This window comes from Chelonia mydas, chromosome 7, assembly GCF_015237465.2.
Source record: "Chelonia mydas isolate rCheMyd1 chromosome 7, rCheMyd1.pri.v2, whole genome shotgun sequence".
NCBI lineage: Eukaryota > Metazoa > Chordata > Testudines > Cheloniidae > Chelonia > Chelonia mydas.
The window spans coordinates 93,072,122-93,089,566 of record NC_057853.1 but is presented as its reverse complement, the minus strand read 5'-3'; the positions used below and the strand labels follow the sequence as shown (position 1 = coordinate 93,089,566).

At 41.0% G+C, this 17,445-nt stretch overlaps 1 protein-coding gene across 1 annotated transcript in view; it reads right to left on the bottom strand.

Annotated features, from left to right (window-relative positions):
• Window positions 1-17,445, bottom strand: part of CC2D2B (coiled-coil and C2 domain containing 2B) — a 103,993-nt gene that overhangs the window by 75,898 nt on the left and 10,650 nt on the right. The window contains exons 4-8 of the mRNA XM_043551097.1: window positions 14,947-15,014; window positions 11,798-12,044; window positions 11,627-11,695; window positions 8,367-8,459; window positions 4,498-4,684 (exon numbers count right to left, since the gene is read on the bottom strand). Coding sequence (XP_043407032.1) covers window positions 4,498-4,684; window positions 8,367-8,459; window positions 11,627-11,695; window positions 11,798-12,044; window positions 14,947-15,014 — 664 coding nt within the window. The remainder of the gene's footprint in view (window positions 1-4,497; window positions 4,685-8,366; window positions 8,460-11,626; window positions 11,696-11,797; window positions 12,045-14,946; window positions 15,015-17,445) is intronic.

Sequence of the window (17,445 nt, the reverse complement as noted above, 5' to 3'; positions counted from 1 at the left end):
CAACAATTACTGCATGTAAATTTTCAACTAAAACTGATGCAAATAAAATGTAAAACTACAATTTAAAAAAAACCTGAGTATTTGTACTGGTCTAATTTTTTTACCTGCAAGCATAAAGCAAAAGAGTGATCAAAGGTATTGTTCTTGCTGCTACTATAAGTAATACTATCCCATAACCATTTCTAACACAAGAACAAAAGTCATATAAGTAATTCTGATAATATCAGACTGTTCCCAATCCAGTCAGCTCTCTTACTGCTGGAAAAGAAGGCTACCAAGGAGTCAGCTGGCACAGAGACTGAACTACTCTCTCAACCTAAGGGGTGACTCCTCCAAGTGAAGATTAAGAAAGATTGGGCAGTGTGGAGTGAGGAAGTGTACTGCTGTTGTTGCCCGTGCTGAGCCACATCTATGAATTAATATTACTACTATACTTTGCATTTATATAGCACATTTCATCTGAGCATATAAAAGATACACAATGATGAGTATTATTATCCTTATTTTACAGATGGGGAAACTGAGACACAGACAAGTTTAGTGACTAGCCCAAGGCCACAAAGGTTCTGAACTGATGTCAGTGGAAGTTTTTCTATTGATGTTGATAGACTTTGGATCATGAGTTGGTGGCAGTATTAGGAGTAGATGCTTGGATGCTTTTAGAGGAGGAGGTGGCCCATATACAGGATGGTCTTTCCAGAATCAGGGTACCCCTCCAACCTAAATCTGACCTAAAATATGAGGATTTGGTTTTGAACACCTAATTTATTCCAGTTATCTCCTGACATCACGTCCCAGTCTTCTAAGTGGAACAACATAAAAATACAAGAATGTAGCAACCAATGGCTCACAAGACTGGAAACTGGAATCAGAACAATTAGAAACCTGTTACAACTGTTCCAGGTGGGAACACTTAGAGCTTTCATTCGCTTACATTAAAATTCCCTTATTTTCTCTGTACTGTAGTTCCCTTGTTAGATCAGCTGCAAGATGACCATACCCCATTCTTGACACAGCATACACCTCACAGTTCCTCACTATGTCCAAGACCACTCTTCTCCTCTAACAAGTAAAGATTAATTGATTATCTAGGCCCTCATTGAGATCAGATGCTTTATTAAAAGAAACCTTTATCATCATCTGGATCTGCGTATTATTCTTAGATTCTATACAATCTTGGACATATCAGCAAACCTTCTCCCTCTGGAGTTAATGGAAGCTTTGTTATTGACTTCATAGGGAGAAAGGTTAGGCTCCTTTATTGTATTGTACTTTATTGTACTCTACACTTCCAATAAAAATATTTGTTTAAAAAACATCAAATGAAGATTTTCCTCCTACGTTTTCCCATTTTGCGGATGGGGAACAATAAAAAAAACTAGGGCTGTCCATTAATCACAGTTAACTCACACGATTAACTCAAAAAAATTAATCGCGATTAAAAAAATTAATCACAGTTTTAATCATATTGTTAAACAATAGAATACCAATTGAAATTTATTAAATATTTTTGCATGTTTTTCTACATTTTCAAATATATTGATTTCAATTACAATACAGAATACAAAGTATACACTGCTCACTTTATATTATTATATTTGATTACAAATATTTGCACTGTAAAAATGATAAACAAAAGAAACAATATTTTTCAGTTCACCTCATATAAGTACTGTAGTGCAATCTCTTTATTGTGAAAGTGCAACTTACAAATGTAGATTTTTTTTGTTACATAACTGCACTCAAAACAAAACAATACAAAACTTTAGAGCCTACAACTCCACTCAGTCCTACTTCTTGTTCCGCTAAGCGCTAAGACAATCAAATTTGTTTACATTTACGGCAGATAATGCTGTCTACTTCTTATTTACAATGTCACCAGAAAGTGAGAACAGGCATTTGAATAGGACTTTTGTAGCCAGCATTGCAAGGTATTTACATTCCAGATATGCTAAACCAGAGGTGGGCAAACTACAGCCCACGGGACTGTCCTGCCTGGCCAGCTGTCCCCACTCCCACGCAGCCATGCCGCCGTGTGGCACAATGCTCTGGGCAGCAGGGCTGCAGAGCCCGGCCTGACCTGGTGCTCTGTGCTGCATGGCACAGCGCAGCTGGCTGTCCTGGTGCAGCTGCGCCGCCAACTATTGGTGCTCCAGGCAGCGCGGTAAGGGGGAAGGTTGGATAGAGGGCAGGGGAGTTCGGGGGGTGGTCAGGGGCGTGGATAGGGGTCGAGGCAGTCAGAGGGCGGGGAACAGGGGTTGAATGGGGGCAGGGGTCCCAGTGGGGCAGTCATGAAGGAGAGGAGGGGTTGGATGGGGCAGCAGGGGGCAGTCAAGGGACAGGGAGCAGGGATCCCAGGGGAGGCAATCAGGAAGGAAAGGGGGGTTGAATGGGGTGGTTGGGGGCAGTTAGGGGCAGGGGGCAGTTAGGGACAAGGGGTCCAGGGGCGGTCAGGGAGAAGGGGTGGTTGGATGGGGCAGGAGTCCCCGGGGGGCCGTCAGGGAACAGCGGGGGATTGGATGGGGCAGGAGTCCCGGGGGGGGCCGTCATGGGGTGAGAGGCGGGTGGGGTCAGCTAGGGGGCGGGGACCAGGCCATGCCTGGCTGTTTGAGGAGGCACAGCTTCCCCTAACCAGTCCTACATACAATTTCAGAAACCCGATGCGGCCCTGAGGCCAAAAAGTTTGCCCGCCCCTGTGCTAAAGATTCATATGCCCCTTCATGCTTCAGCCACCATTCCAGACAACATGCTTCCATGCTGACGATGCTCATTAAAAAAATGTGTTAATTACATTTGTGACTGAAATCCTTGGGGGAGAATTGTATGTCTCCGGCTCTATTTTATCCCCATTCTGCCACATATTTCATGTTATAATAGTCTCGGACGATGACTCAGCACATGTTGTTCATTTTGTTCACTGCAGATTTGACAAAACGCAAAGAAGGTACCAATGTGAGATTTCTAAAGATAGCTACAGCACTCAACCCAAGGTTTAAGAATCTGAAGTGCCTTCCAAAATCGGAGAGGGATAAGGTGCCATGCTTTTAGAAGTCTTAAAAGAGCAACACTCCGATGCGGAAACTACAAAACCTCAACCACCAAAAAGGAAAATCAACCTTCTGCTGGTGGCACCTGACTCAGATGATGAAAATGAACATGCATCGGTCTGCACTGCTTTGGATTGTTATCGAACAGAACACGTTATCAGCATGGATGCATGTCCTCTGGAATGGTGGTTGAAGTATGAAGGACATATGACTCTTTAGCGCATCTGTAAATATCTAGCGCCACCGGCTACAACAGTGCCATGAGAACACTTGTTCTCACTTTCAACTGACATGAACAAGAAGCAGGCAGCATTATCTCCTGCAAATGTAAACAAACTTGTTTGGCTGAACAAGAAATAGGACTGAGTAGACTTGTAGGCTCCAAAGTTTTACACTGTTTTATTTTTGAAAGCAGGTTTTTTTTTGTACATAATTCTAAATTTGTAAGTTCAACTTGCATGATAGAGACTGCACTACAGTATTTGAAAAATAATATTTATTTTGTTTTTTACAGTGCAAATGTTTGTAATCACAAATAAATATAAAGTGAGCACTGTACACTTTGTATTCTGTGTTATAATAGAAATCAATATATTTGAAAATGTAGAAAACATCCAAAAATATTTAAATAAATGTTGTTTAACAGTGCGATTAATCGCAATTAATTTTTTTAATCACGATTAATTTTTTTAATGGCTTGACAGCCCTAAAAAAACCCTCAACGTTAAAAAAAATTCTCATTATTAAATATATATAGTTTATATTAGTAAATTTAGTAATTTAGATTAGTATTGTATATTTGTAACATTTTGGGGACTGGTTTTTTAGCTCTTATTTGTCTTTAAAATACCTAGCAGACATTTGGTCCTGTATAAATAATAATTACTTTTTTTTCTGGCAAGAACAATCAGACTTTGGTTTAGCAGATCACTACAATTTCCTAAAATTCTCCCCATGTTCTTCTAGTCCATTTTGTCAACTGCTATGGTGGCAATTTCTGTCCAGCCATGAGATATGTACCGAAGCTGCAGTTAAGGCAATAGATAAGCTGGTATGGGTTAATGTACATAAAAAGGTATGTGGTTAGTGGCAGATGGTTAAAATGATTAGATTATATGAGCTGGGAGACAAGACGGTAGATGGTTGCAATTAAGGACCTGAATCACAAATCATCCTGTACTTGGACAATTTATGAAATAATTACACATTTTTGTCATGTAATTTTTGCTTTTTGTAAAATTGAGTTTTTTGTAAAATTAGAGCTACTAGACTAGAGCAGAGATACAGATCTATCTGCAGATTGGATACAATATTGGCTCTGAAAATTAACATTATTCTTTATCTTCACTTAATTCACCCTGAGAACTGCGCATGCCATATTGCTAACAACACTAACGCCATTCATCATACACTTAATAATTTTCCTAATTTTATATGAAAGGCACAATACCTGGAGAACTGCTTGGCACAAAAAGATGTTCCCATTGCTTGTTAATCCGCAGTTCATTGCATTCATATTCAGCAGCTTTCACTTCAAGCACATCCGGCAATAAAACTTCTTCCACAATGTCAAGCAGAGGACTACTTTCATCATTCAAGACATCAAGGTTTCGATGACTGTCATGTATTAATTTATGCTGCTCATCAAGAAAATCAATTCCATATACACACAAATTAACAGAAGATGTGATATATACAGTATGATAAATATCAACATTAGCATAAAAGAATTGCTAGATAAATGAATCTAAGTGGACACATAGTAATCCTCAGGAAAAGCAAATTTTCTGTTTTGTTTCCCTTGCCTATCTATAGTATTTCTATAATGCGTATCACTATAGTATCTAAGTGCTGAACAATGAAATAGCCTTCAAGCCTAGTTGTACCTTCCATGATAGAAGAGACAGAAAATCCCTGAACTTTGAGTAACATAACTCAGAGTAACCCGTCATCCAGAATTCTTTTTTTTTTTTTCCTTCTCTCCAAGAGAACAAAACATTTTGCACGGAAAGTTAAAAAAAAAAAAAAAAAGCTGGCTCTCTGATTGGGAGAAAATGACCCTCCTTCATATCCTAGAGAAACCAGAGTAAAATATAGACCTGTAACACTTGAAAGCTTATATATTTTACTATTTTGTGTGATTATTTTTTATATTTCAGAAAGGAAACAGATTTAAACTAATGTATGACCATTTTATTCTGAAAAACAAACAACATTTATTATTTAATTACGGTAGCACCTACTGTGCATTAGGTCTTTCCAAACATTCATGAAACAAATTCTGTGTTCTAAGAAGCTCACAGTCTAAGGAATCTAAGTTCAATGGGACTATTCTCATGTCTAAATTTAACCATGAGTGACAGTTTGCGGAATCTATGTACAGCTTATGAATTCTTTTTGAAATTGGTAACTTTCTTTATGTATGTATGTCAGACTGCAAACCGCATTTTTTTGGGAGCGGGTGGGGGGGCTCATCTACTTTCTCTTCTGTCTTTGCTAGACTGAAATTCCAAGAAGTAGTGACATAGGGCACACAATGGAGCGTCATTAAACTTTTATGGTCCTTTATATACATGTAAACCCTTTGGACAAAGAGTTGGCTACCACCCTGGACAAACTAGTTTTTCAAGTTTGAATTTGGTATGAGGGGTATGAGGGCAGAGGGAGATAACTAACTTTAGCAAAGCTTTTGATACGGGCTCCCACAGTATTCTTGCCAGCAAGTTAAAAGTAGTATGGGCTGGATGAATGGACTATAAGGTGAATAGAAAGCTGGCTAGATTGTCGGGCTCAACGGGTAGTGATCAAAGGCTCCATGTCTAGTTGGCAGCCGGTATCAAGCAGAATGCCCCAGGGGTCGGTCCTGGGGCCAGTTTTGATCAACATCTTTATTAATGATCTGGATGATGGGATGAATTGCACCCTCAGCAAGTTCGCAGATGACACTAAGAATGAGGGGAGGTACGTACGCTGGAGGGTAGGGATAGGGTCCAGAGTGACCTAGACAAATTGGAGGATTGGGCCAAAAGAAATCTGAGGAGGTTCAACAAGGACAAGTGCAGAGTCCTGCACTTAGGAAGAAAGAATCCCATGCACTGCTGCAGGCTGGGGACCGACTGGCTAAGCAGCAGTTCTGCAGAAAAGTACCTGGGGATTACAGTGGATGAGAAGCTGGATATGAGTCAGCAGTGTGCCCTTGTTGCCAAGAAGGCCAACGGCATATTGGGATGTATTAGTAGGAGCATTGCCAGCAGATCGAGGGAGGTGATTATTCCCTTCTATTCGGCACTGGTGAGGCCACACCTGGAGTACTGCATCCAGTTTTGGTTCCCCCACTACAGAAGGAATGTGGACAAATTGGAGAGAGTCCAGCAGAGGACAACGAAAATGATTAGGGGGCTGGGACACATGACTTATGAGGAGAGGCTGAGGGAACTGGATTATTTAGTCTACAGAAGAGAAGAGTGAGGAGAGATTTGATAACAGCCTTCAACTACCTGAAGGGGGAATCCAAAGAGGATGGAGCTAGGTTGTTCCCAGTGGTGGCAGATGACAGAACAAGAAGCAGTGGTCTCAAGTTGCAGTGGGGGAGGTCTATGTTGAATATTAGGAAACGCTATTTCACTAGGAGGGTAGTGAAGCACTGGAATGGGTTACCTAGGGAGGTGGTGGAATCTCCATCCTTAGAGGTTTTTAAGGCCTGGCTTGACAAAGGTCTGGCTGGGATGATTTAGTTGGTGTTGGTCCTGCTTTGAGCAGGGGATTGGTCTCTTCCAACACTTATATTCTATAATTCTAACTAAGCAATGGATCACCGGTGGGAGACTGAATACCTGATCAGACTAATCAGCATGCTACAAGGAGGTTATAAAAGAAAAGGTCTCTCACCAGCCATTTTGGAGAGAGAGGGCGGAAAAGACCAGAAATAGGCTGCAGGAATGAGAGGGACTCCATGTTCTGAAAGAGAAGCCATGTGCAAGAGGGAAGGAGGAGAGAAAGGATGGATGGATCCTGGACTCCTTAAAAAATTCTGACCTGACCCCAGAGAATGCTCAAATGCAGTGAGGAAACTGAAGCAGAGAAATGTGGACAGGATTTTTATTTTTCTATCTAGATAGCACAAGAAATTGAAGGATCTGAAGTAAAGAATAATTTTGTTAGAAACCTTTGCAAAACCTGTGTGTTATGTGCTTCAACTACCACATATCCATGGAGAGGTAAATGGTAAACCAAAGTACCCACAAGGCTGGAGCTCTGCTTAAGCAACTGGTGTCTTGGAGGAGTCAGCACTGGTCCTTGGGGCTTATAGAAGCTGAACCATGAGGTCCCACTTCCATGAAGGTGTAACAAAGTCTCTTTCCATAAGTGTGCCAAAGAGGCTAAAGAAAGATACAGTGATGGAGTCTACTCAAACCCATGGAAGCTTAAATCACATGGGTCGAGCATTTTGGGATTCAAATGCAGCAGCCTGGTGAATGTCTAACATGGGAAACTTCACCAGGGCTGTGGCAACATAAAAAGTCTTTGCAGGATTGGGGCCTTAGTTTATTTTAAACTCTACATACTTCACACACAAAAGATATTGAGCTCTAGTTGTAGAAAAAAGTAGACTACTGATGGATTTGTCTTACTATTATTTTGTTCTGCCTTACCAGTAGTTTACTATGATGTCACTTTAAATCTCCAACTTTTTTATAATCCTATGATGCATAGTTGTTTATCCTTTATACAATCCAAATGTTGCATATTATTTAATACCACCAGTGATGTTCATTATAATTTATACAAAAAGTAAGACAAGGTCCCTACCTTGATAAGCTTATAACCAAGTGTTGAAGAGTAAAGACATGATCAACAATGGTTTAGGAGAATTAATGAAACAAAACAAGAGGGGACACAGTTCTTGGAAGGGCATTTTGATTGTGTTTTATTTTATGGGCATGAATTATGGGTAGCAAATATTTGAGTTGTAAAGTTAACTTTTTTTTTCTTGTATATAAATAACTCTTTTGTGCTCAGGAGAAAGACTGGCAATAGGATTCAACAGTGATCAATGATTGAAAGCCAGCTAACTGAAGCAAGTTTTGAGGTGGGATTCATAGGAGAGGTTTTTGGGGAGACATGAAAGGAGGCACAGAATTACCTAGGGAAAGAAAAAAAATATGCCTAGAAACTACCATGATGGGTGCTTTACAATAGTTGATAGATGCTTGAAGGAGAGTGGCATTAATTAAATTAAGAATACACAAGGAGAATTAGATAAATATGAGATATTCTTTAAGGAATTCAGTTGACTTTCATGAAGAAAAAATACTATACCTGGTATGTACTTTTGTCCAAATCTTTTAATTCTGAGCCTTCTTCACCAGTCATGATAAAAAATGCTAAACTGTCATCGGATAATATTTCTATCTAAGGATGAAAAAAAAACAAACAAAACCCAAGCAAAAACACAAGTCTTCAGCAATCATTATTATTATGTAGCTATGTAAAAATCTTGCATGTAACCAGAAAAAAAATCTTTTTCAGATTTAGAAGTCTAGAATTGTTTTGATTTTCAGTAACTTATCAGAGATGGCCACAAGAAGAAGTTATTCACCTTGTGCAGTAATGATGGTTCTTTGAGATGCATGTCCCTATGGGTGCTCACTCTAAGTATATCTGCGTTCCTCCACTGCTGATTGGAGAACTTTTGTAGCAGTGTCCGTTCAGCCCATGCATGTGCTACCCTCTACCCCATGCTCTGCCAAAGGCAAATCCTCCTCAGTTCCTTCTCTACTGCAGAGTTATTGCCAAGAACTCTGAAGCAGAGGGGAAGAGGGTGGGTCGTGGAGCACGCATAGGGACACACATCTCAAAGAACCATTGTTACTGCACAAGGTAACTTCTTCTTCAAGTAGCGTCCCTATGAGTGCTCCACTGTAGGTGACTCCCAAGCATTACCTCCCACTGAAGGATGGGGCTTCAGAGTCGAGTCTGTCATGGACGATAGAACTGTGGTGCCGAATCAGGCGTCTGCAGCAGAGTCCCCCAATATGGCATAAGTGTGTGCAGATGCTCAGGTAGCTGCTTTGCAGATTTCTGATACAGGGATACCCTGGGCAAAGGTGACGGACAAGAGACCAATCTCGAAGAGTGTACTGTGGATGGGGATGCTAAATTGTAAATCTGGTAAGAATCCGATATAGTTCAAGACCCATTTGGAGAGTCTTTGAGCTGAAATCGTTGGGCCTTTCAAACTATCCGCAATGGAGAGGAAGAGTCTTGGAGATTTTCTAAAAACTCTTCTCCTGCCGAATAGGCTAAGGCTCTCCTAATGTCAAGCATATGGAGCGTGACTTCCCTATTATCCTGATGAGGTTTGGGATAAAAGGTTGGAAGGTGAATCAGTTGGTTCACGTGCAATGCAGAGATCACCTTGGGAGTGAACTTCGGATGTGGTCTAAGAGTGACTTTGTGAGGGAAAAATACTGTGAAGGAGGGATGCACCAGAGTCGCTATCTCCCCTATCCTTCTTGCCAATGTGATGGCGATCAGGAATGTTGAGAGACATTGATACCATTATACACACACAAGCGAACCAAAAATAATTCCATCAATAATAGTCAAAACTTACAGATAGACAAAGTAAGAAAAATGCTGCTTGAGAACTTACTAGTTTGAATTAAGTGTATTTACTTTGTACATTAGGGGAGGAATAGCTCAGTGGTTTGAGCATTGGCCTGCTAAACCCAGAGTTGTGAGTTCAATCCTTGGGGGGTCATTTAGGGATCTGGGGCAAAAATAAGGGACAGTACTTGGTCCTGCTGTGAAGGCAGGGGACTGGATTCGATGACCTTTTAAGGTCCCTTCCAGTGCTATGAGATAGGTATACCTCGAAAAAAAAAAAAAGTTTTGACATACAATGTTGACAATTTGTGTTTTAACAGTTTTAAAGCTTTGACTTTTTGAATGTCAACACCTCTGTAATTAAATAATTATTGCTCACCCCCCGGTTTTCTGACCCCCATTAATTTCCTGCAACTGTGAAAATTTAAGTCAATAAAAATGGGGCAAATACTTATAAATAAATACTATTACCTATCAAATTTATAAAAAAAATAAAATAAAATTCTGCCAAGTATGGCCATTATGCACAACATTCTGCACCCCTCTTGTGCAGGATGAAACCTTATGAATCACAAAAAAGACAGAAAACGCAAATGCAGCATTCAGGTTATACAGTTAAACTCATTAAAAGTCAATAATTCAACAGTTAACATTTCACCAGTAACATTAATTTGGCTGCAATGAATATCTGGAATCACAGAATCATAGAATATTAGGGTTGGAAGAGACCTCAGGAGGTCATCTAGTCCAATCCCCTGCTCAAAGCAGGACCAACACCAACTAAATCATCCCAGCCAGACCTTTGTCAAGCCAGGCCTTAAAAACCTCTAAGGATGGAGATTCCACCACCTCCCTAGGTAACCCATTCCAGTGCTTCACTACCCTCCTAGTGAAATAGCGTTTCCTAATATTCAACATAGACCTCCCCCACTGCAACTTGAGACCATTGCTTCTTGTTCTGTCATCTACCACCACTGGGAACAACCTAGCTCCATCCTCTTTGGAATCCCCCTTCAGGTAGTTGAAGGCTGTTATCAAATCTCTCCTCACTCTTCTCTTCTGTAGACTAAATAACCCAGTTCCCTCAGCCTCTCCTCATAAGTCATGTGTCCCAGCCCCCTAATCGTTTTCGTTGTCCTCTGCTGGACTCTCTCCAATTTGTCCACATTCCTTCTGTAGTGGGGGAACCAAAACTGGATGCAATACTCCAGGTGTGGCCTCACCAGTGCCGAATAGAAGGGAATAATCACCTCCCTCGATCTGCTGGCAATGCTCCTACTAATACATCCCAATATGCCGTTGGCCTTCTTGGCAACAAGGGCACACTGCTGACTCATATCCAGCTTCTCATCCACTGTAATCCCCAGGTACTTTTCTGCAGAACTGCTGCTTAGCCAGTCGGTCCCCAGCCTGCAGCAGTGCATGGGATTCTTTCTTCCTAAGTGCAGGACTCTGCACTTGTCCTTGTTGAACCTCCTCAGATTTCTTTTGGCCCAATCCTCCAATTTGTCTAGGTCACTCTAGAGCCTATCCCTACCCTCCAGCGTATCTACCTCTCCCCACAGTTTAGTGTCATCTGTGAACTTGCTGAGGGTGCTATTAATCCCATCATCCAGATCATTAATAAAGTCGTTGAACAAAACCAGCCCTAGGACTGACCCCTGGGGCACTCAGCTTGATACCAGCCGCCAACTAGACATTGAGCCATTGATCACTACCTGTTGAGCCCAACAATCTAGCCAGCTTTCTATCCTATTCTATTAATATATACATTAAATAACAAACAGCAATATATTAACCAACAAATTAGTAACAAAATGTGAGTAGATGCATGCCATATATCATAGTTAAAGATACTACTGGAAACTTAACTCATGCATTTTTTGCATTGAACTCAATATAATGTATATAGCTTACTTATTTTGTTTACTATTTGCAATATTTGTAAAATTTATTACCTCAGTCCTCACTTCAAGGTTTTTCTGGTATATTTTAGTATCAGAGAGGCTTTTGTCTGTTGACTTTTCTTCTTGTACAACCTAAAATAAGAGGTATAGTATTATACTTATTTTCTACAGAAACAACCAATACAACTATTGTTCTGAAAAGTATGCAGAAAGTCAAAAACTTAATTCACTTACCACTTTTACAGATCTTGTACTTAACTTTTGGAGGTGCTCTGAACAGTGTGGCACAGCAGAAAAGTTTTCTAAATTGACAGAACTTTCAGCCTTTCGCACACACAAAAAATGTAGCTTGTTGCGTGTTTCACTTAATAAATTACAAGTCCAAGAAAAATAAGTTACCTTGTATGTTTTCAGTTTCTCTCTTACTCTACCTCGTAATGCTTCAGTTACACTCCTTTGTTTTTCTACATCAGCCACATCCAGTGTAAAAATAGCATAGCACAAAATTTTTAACATACCTTCTTGTGGTACTAAATACTATTTTTTTAAAATATATTCTTCTGCAATGCATAGCCCATTTACTATTAATTTTTTATAGTGAATAGAATGGTCTTCTTATGAAAGGTATTAGATAGCAATACAATAGTGTTCATCAGGCAGTTTTATAGATGTAAACAGAATCACCAAGATATAACTAGAATCTTGTAACATGTACAATTTGTAGGATTTTTTTTTTTTTTAAATCCTGGGTGTCTGAAAAACACAGATGTCCAGGATCAAATTTTCAAACTGGCTTCTAAAGTTACATACAAAAAAATTCAGAAAGCAGAACCCTGACTACTAGTTACCATATTCATGCATACACATGCTGATTTGAGGCATAACTACAGGAACAAAAGCAAAATATGTGGCCTCTTGAGCCCAATTTGAAAATTTGATGTCTGTTACCTTTACCATTTTATACTGAATATATGAACAAACATTCATCCAAACCTTCCTTATCTGAAATAGCATCTTGTCCCCATGCATTCAAATAAGAATGTTCAAATAATTTAAACTCAGCAGCTGCTTCCTGACTTAGTTGCCTCCCATGCTCAGTGCATGGATTTGCACTGACTGCTGTAAACAAGGCCACTCCTTCTCTCTCTTGGCTTCATGAAAACCAGCCTGCTTAGCAGGACTTCAGTATATAATTCAATTCCAATCATCACATTCATAGAAACATGATCTAGGGGAGAAGATGACAACTGAAGTGCTGGGTAGTTGGTGGAAGGTAACAGATTAAGAGACAAACGGAGGGGGAAAAGATCCTATCTTTATTAAAGTGAATACTTCCCTAATGTGAAGTATTCTCTCAGAACTGGCCAAGTACTGATCTAAGATTAGTATAAATCAGAAGTAACTCCATCTGTTTTCATGGTTAACTCATGCTTTACAGTGAACTAACCAACTTCAGAATCTGGCCCATAGCGCATACCTCTAGATTTAACATCTGGAGCCATATATGCACAGAATACCATTTTCAAATAGGCAATACTTTGATACATCAAAACTAACCTTTTTCAAACCTAACAAAAGCACTACTCCTCATAGAGGTGACAATTATTTACATCATTTTAAATTGTGAAATTCAGCTTTTTTGACACCTTGTCAAACAATATGTGGTTAATATTTTTATGGGACAAGCATATTTTTTCCTTGCCAACATCAAACAATTAGAGAAACTGGGATCAAACTTTCTAAATAAATTAAACTTTGGAAAGAAAAGTTTCATCTTAAATGTGTATGTGAACATCTTAAGAAGTTTCATCTTAAATGTGTACGTGTATGTGAACACAAAAGGGTTAATTTCTAATAAAATATAATTGTTTTAATAATTTGGCCTAGAGTCTGAGACACACTCTCAGATTTATTTTATTAATCAAAATAAATACGTAATAAAAGTAAATAATTGAAACCATTTTGTAGCATTACACTAATTTTAAAAATGTAGCTCTGCCTTAATTTTGAATTAAATTTAAGTCAGTGTTGGACGGAAGGTTGTATCGCTTATTATGAAAATATTTGCAACGTATTTCACATTTTGTTAAAAATCTCACTCATAAGAACGGCCATACCGGGTCAGACCAAAGGTCCATTTAGCCCAGTATCCTGTCTTCCAACAGTGGCCAATGCCAGGTCACCCAGAGGGAATGAACAGAACAGATAATCAACAAGTGATCAATCATCAAACTCAGCATTTTGCAGTCACCTTCATTCATTGTTAGTTTGACAACCCTGAAAATACAGAAAAGTATGTATTCACAAAGAGCCCAATTGTTACACCCTTACTTATGGTGAATAACAACTTCCAGGGGTTCTCAAACTTCACTGCACTGCAACACCCTTCTAAAAACAAAATTACTAACTGTGGGGTGGAGCCCAAGCCCTGCTGCTCCGGGTGGGAGGAGAGGGGACCCGGAGCCCAAGCCCCACTGCCTGAGGTGATAGTGGAGCTTCAGCTTCAACTCTGAGTCCTAGTAAGACTAATTCTGGCCCTGGTGACACCATTAAAATTGGGTCACAACCAGTGTACCCTCTAATTTTTCCCACACATGTGCAGAATGAATTTTGTTATGTGCACCAATATGGAGGTGATACACATCACCTCCATATTGGTGCACATAACAAAATTCATGTGGCGGGGGTGGAGCTGAGGGGTTCAGAATGTGGGAGGGTGAGGGCTCCAGCTGGGAGTGCAGGCTCTGGGGAGGGGCTGGGGATGAGGGGCTCAGGGCTGGGCCAGAGGGTTGGGGTGCCAAGGGGGGGTGAGGGCTCTGGCTGGGGGTGCGGGTTCTGGGATGGGGCTGGGGATGAGGGATTTGGGGTGCAGGTTGCCCCAGGGCTACAGCAGGGAGACAGAGCTCCGCCCCCCCCCAGCTCTCTCTCCCCTCAGCACCGCTGCAGCTCTGGGGTTGGGGCCGCAGGATAGGTGCCTCTCCCCCAGCAGCGGCAGGTCTGGGCCAGGGCTGGGTTGGGGCCGCGGGAGAGACGCTGCTCCCCACGCTGCGGCAGGTCCGGGGATGGGCTGGGGCCGGCGCCTCTCCCCCGGCCACAGCAGGTCCAGGGCTAGGGAAGAGGCATCTCTCCCTGCTGCAGCCCTGAGCTGCGCGGTACTTAATAGACTGCTGCGCGGCTATGTGGCCATGCACCTTAGAGGGAACTTGGGTCACAAACCACTTTGGGGTCCCAACCCACAGTTTGAATATAGTGTTATTCAATGTGAGTGTGGGTATCAATCTGGACCAATAAACATATAATATGGTTCCAGCTCAGGCAATAAGTGCATCTTCATCAAACAATATCAGTCAAGAGCAAAGACAAGTATCTTTATTGAGCTACCTTCCTGGAAATTATGATCTACAAATTTTTCTGTTTGATGCCTAATAACATGTTCACTGTCTTCAGTCAACTATGAAAAACAAATGACCAGAGGAAAGATTTAAAGTAAAAGTTTTAAAATTAAACTGCAGATCCTACATTTAATATTTTCTACCCTTGCATACTGCACTGCTTGTGTAACATTTTATAGTCCTTGCTATCGGTAAGTGTCTAATACAGTGTATGACACTCTGTACCTCAAACTAGTTCTCTGAAACCCCCATATTCACCACTGTGATATGATTATATGTTTTGTACAGTGCGTGCCTTGTGGAGGTATTCTTTAAGAAGTCTTGATTTTTTGACCATTAATATCCTGTTGAATTGTATGTACTATCATTGTATGTGAAGTTATGAAGTAATGCTATATATTTGTTACTGTAATATATGATAAAAGGAAAACGCTCATAGCTAGCCTTTCAGTGGCCACAAAGGAGTAACTAACACTGACAAGACAGATTTGCATCTAGATTGGCCAGACAGGTGTTGATGTCTCATCAAGAATGCATTCTCCCAGAGACTCCTCAGAGAGGGCACGTATACAATGGGGGCTACCTGACCCCCACCTCACAGTAAAGATCTTTCTAGCACGTGGAAATAAACTATAAATGAGGGTTCACGCAGGGCTGTCCCTAGCTATTCTGGGGCCCTACGCAACCCCCCCGGGGGGGGAAGTGTGAGGAGCCAGGCCTCCGGTGGTAGGCTGACCCAAGGCCTTCACAGGAGGAGAGGGCTGGCTTGGGGAGCAGGGCGGAATCACCCCCCAGCACTCACTGGTGGTGCAGCTGGCGCTGGGTCGCTGCACTTCCCACCACCGGGACAGGGATGAGGCAGAGAAGGGGCGGGAAGAGGTGGGGCTGGGGCTTTGGGGAGGGGTGGAGTGGGGGCAGGGCTGGGCGGAGCAGGGACTGGAGCAACACGCAGCTGCGCAGGGCACCAGAAAATTTGGTGCCCCAAATTTTCTGGTGCCCTACACAGCTGCGTACTTTGCATATGGGTATGGATGGCCCAGATGACATCATCACTGGGCCTTTCTCCTTCCCAATCTCAACACAGAGAAGATCGTTTGGAAGACAATGAACTGTGGAGACTTGCCCCAGGATAGAAGGGACGTCAGCCTGTGTATTAAGAACTGTAAAATGCATGGAACATCCAGTGTTAGTCTGTTAAAGTTAGAATTTAGACTGTGATTCTATTTTTATTTCTTATGTAACCCACTATGTACTCGGTGCCTAACACTTATAATCACTTAAAATCTATCTTTCTGTAGTTACTAAACTTATTTTAATGTTTTGTCCTTACCAGTGAGTTTGTCTAAAGTGCCTGGGGAATCTGCTCAGATTACAAAGGCTGGTCATGTTCACTTTCCTTTGTCAAAGTGGTAAACTAATTAATAAGCTTGCACTGTTCAAGAGGTCTTGAGCAGTGTAAGACAGTATATTTTCTGGGGTGCAAGGCTGAGGGCTAAGGTGATTGGCTGGAGTCTCCCTGTGTCTAATTCATGAGTGCCTTAGAAAGCATTCATGAACTTCAGCTGGGTGTGTGCCTCCACATGTTGATGTAGTGATCACAGCACCTGGACGGGTTGGCTGCTTGTCACTAGCATAGCATTGTGAGAGACAACTCAGGGAGGAGAGTTTAAGGTGACTCAGAAGTCCCACAGTTCCAGGTTGTGGTCCGGGAGTATGTCACACAGTGGTTTTTAACCTGTGGTCCATGGACCCCTGGGAGTCAGCAGAGTATGTCTAAGAGGTCTGCAAAAGGTTGTTGTTACCATAGAACAGTGGTTTTCAACCTGTGGATCCCTGGCTGTCTGCAGACTATGTCTAAGATTTCCAAAAGGGTCCACCCCTCCATTTGAATTTTTTTAGGGGTCCGCAAATGAAAAAAGGTTGAAAACCACTGGTCTAATAGATTAAATATTTACTTTCACAAATATAATGTATCTGTCCTGAAAGGATACAGTAAATTAAAAAGATATTGGGCCAAATTCTGCTCTTACTTACACTGCTAAAAATCTATTATACTACTACTAACAGAGTAAAATTTAGCACAAGAAATACTGGAGCTAAATCTGATTAGTTTTGTAATTAGTTTTTATCAAACTATATTTAAATGTACTTTACTGTTAGTAGATTTCTTTTGATTTTTATGAAGTACTTAAACAATTAAAATATTTTTTAAATCGGTTGTTAGAGCAATATTAGAACCTCCACAAATGTTGCCAGCCTGCATCTCTTCCTTTTGTACATTCATCAGGTAGTGCATGCCATTGTAACCATGAAGTTGAGCATTGCAATGAACATTATATAGAGCAACTTCACCTAAAAAATTGACACACTGTCTAAAGCTGTTGCAGTCATTTGGGGTATGCAAGAGAATGTACTGTCTCCATTGGATACTTATTGGTATGCGCATTGAATTCAAGGTTTTGGTTCTAACATTTAAAGCTCTTAACAGGA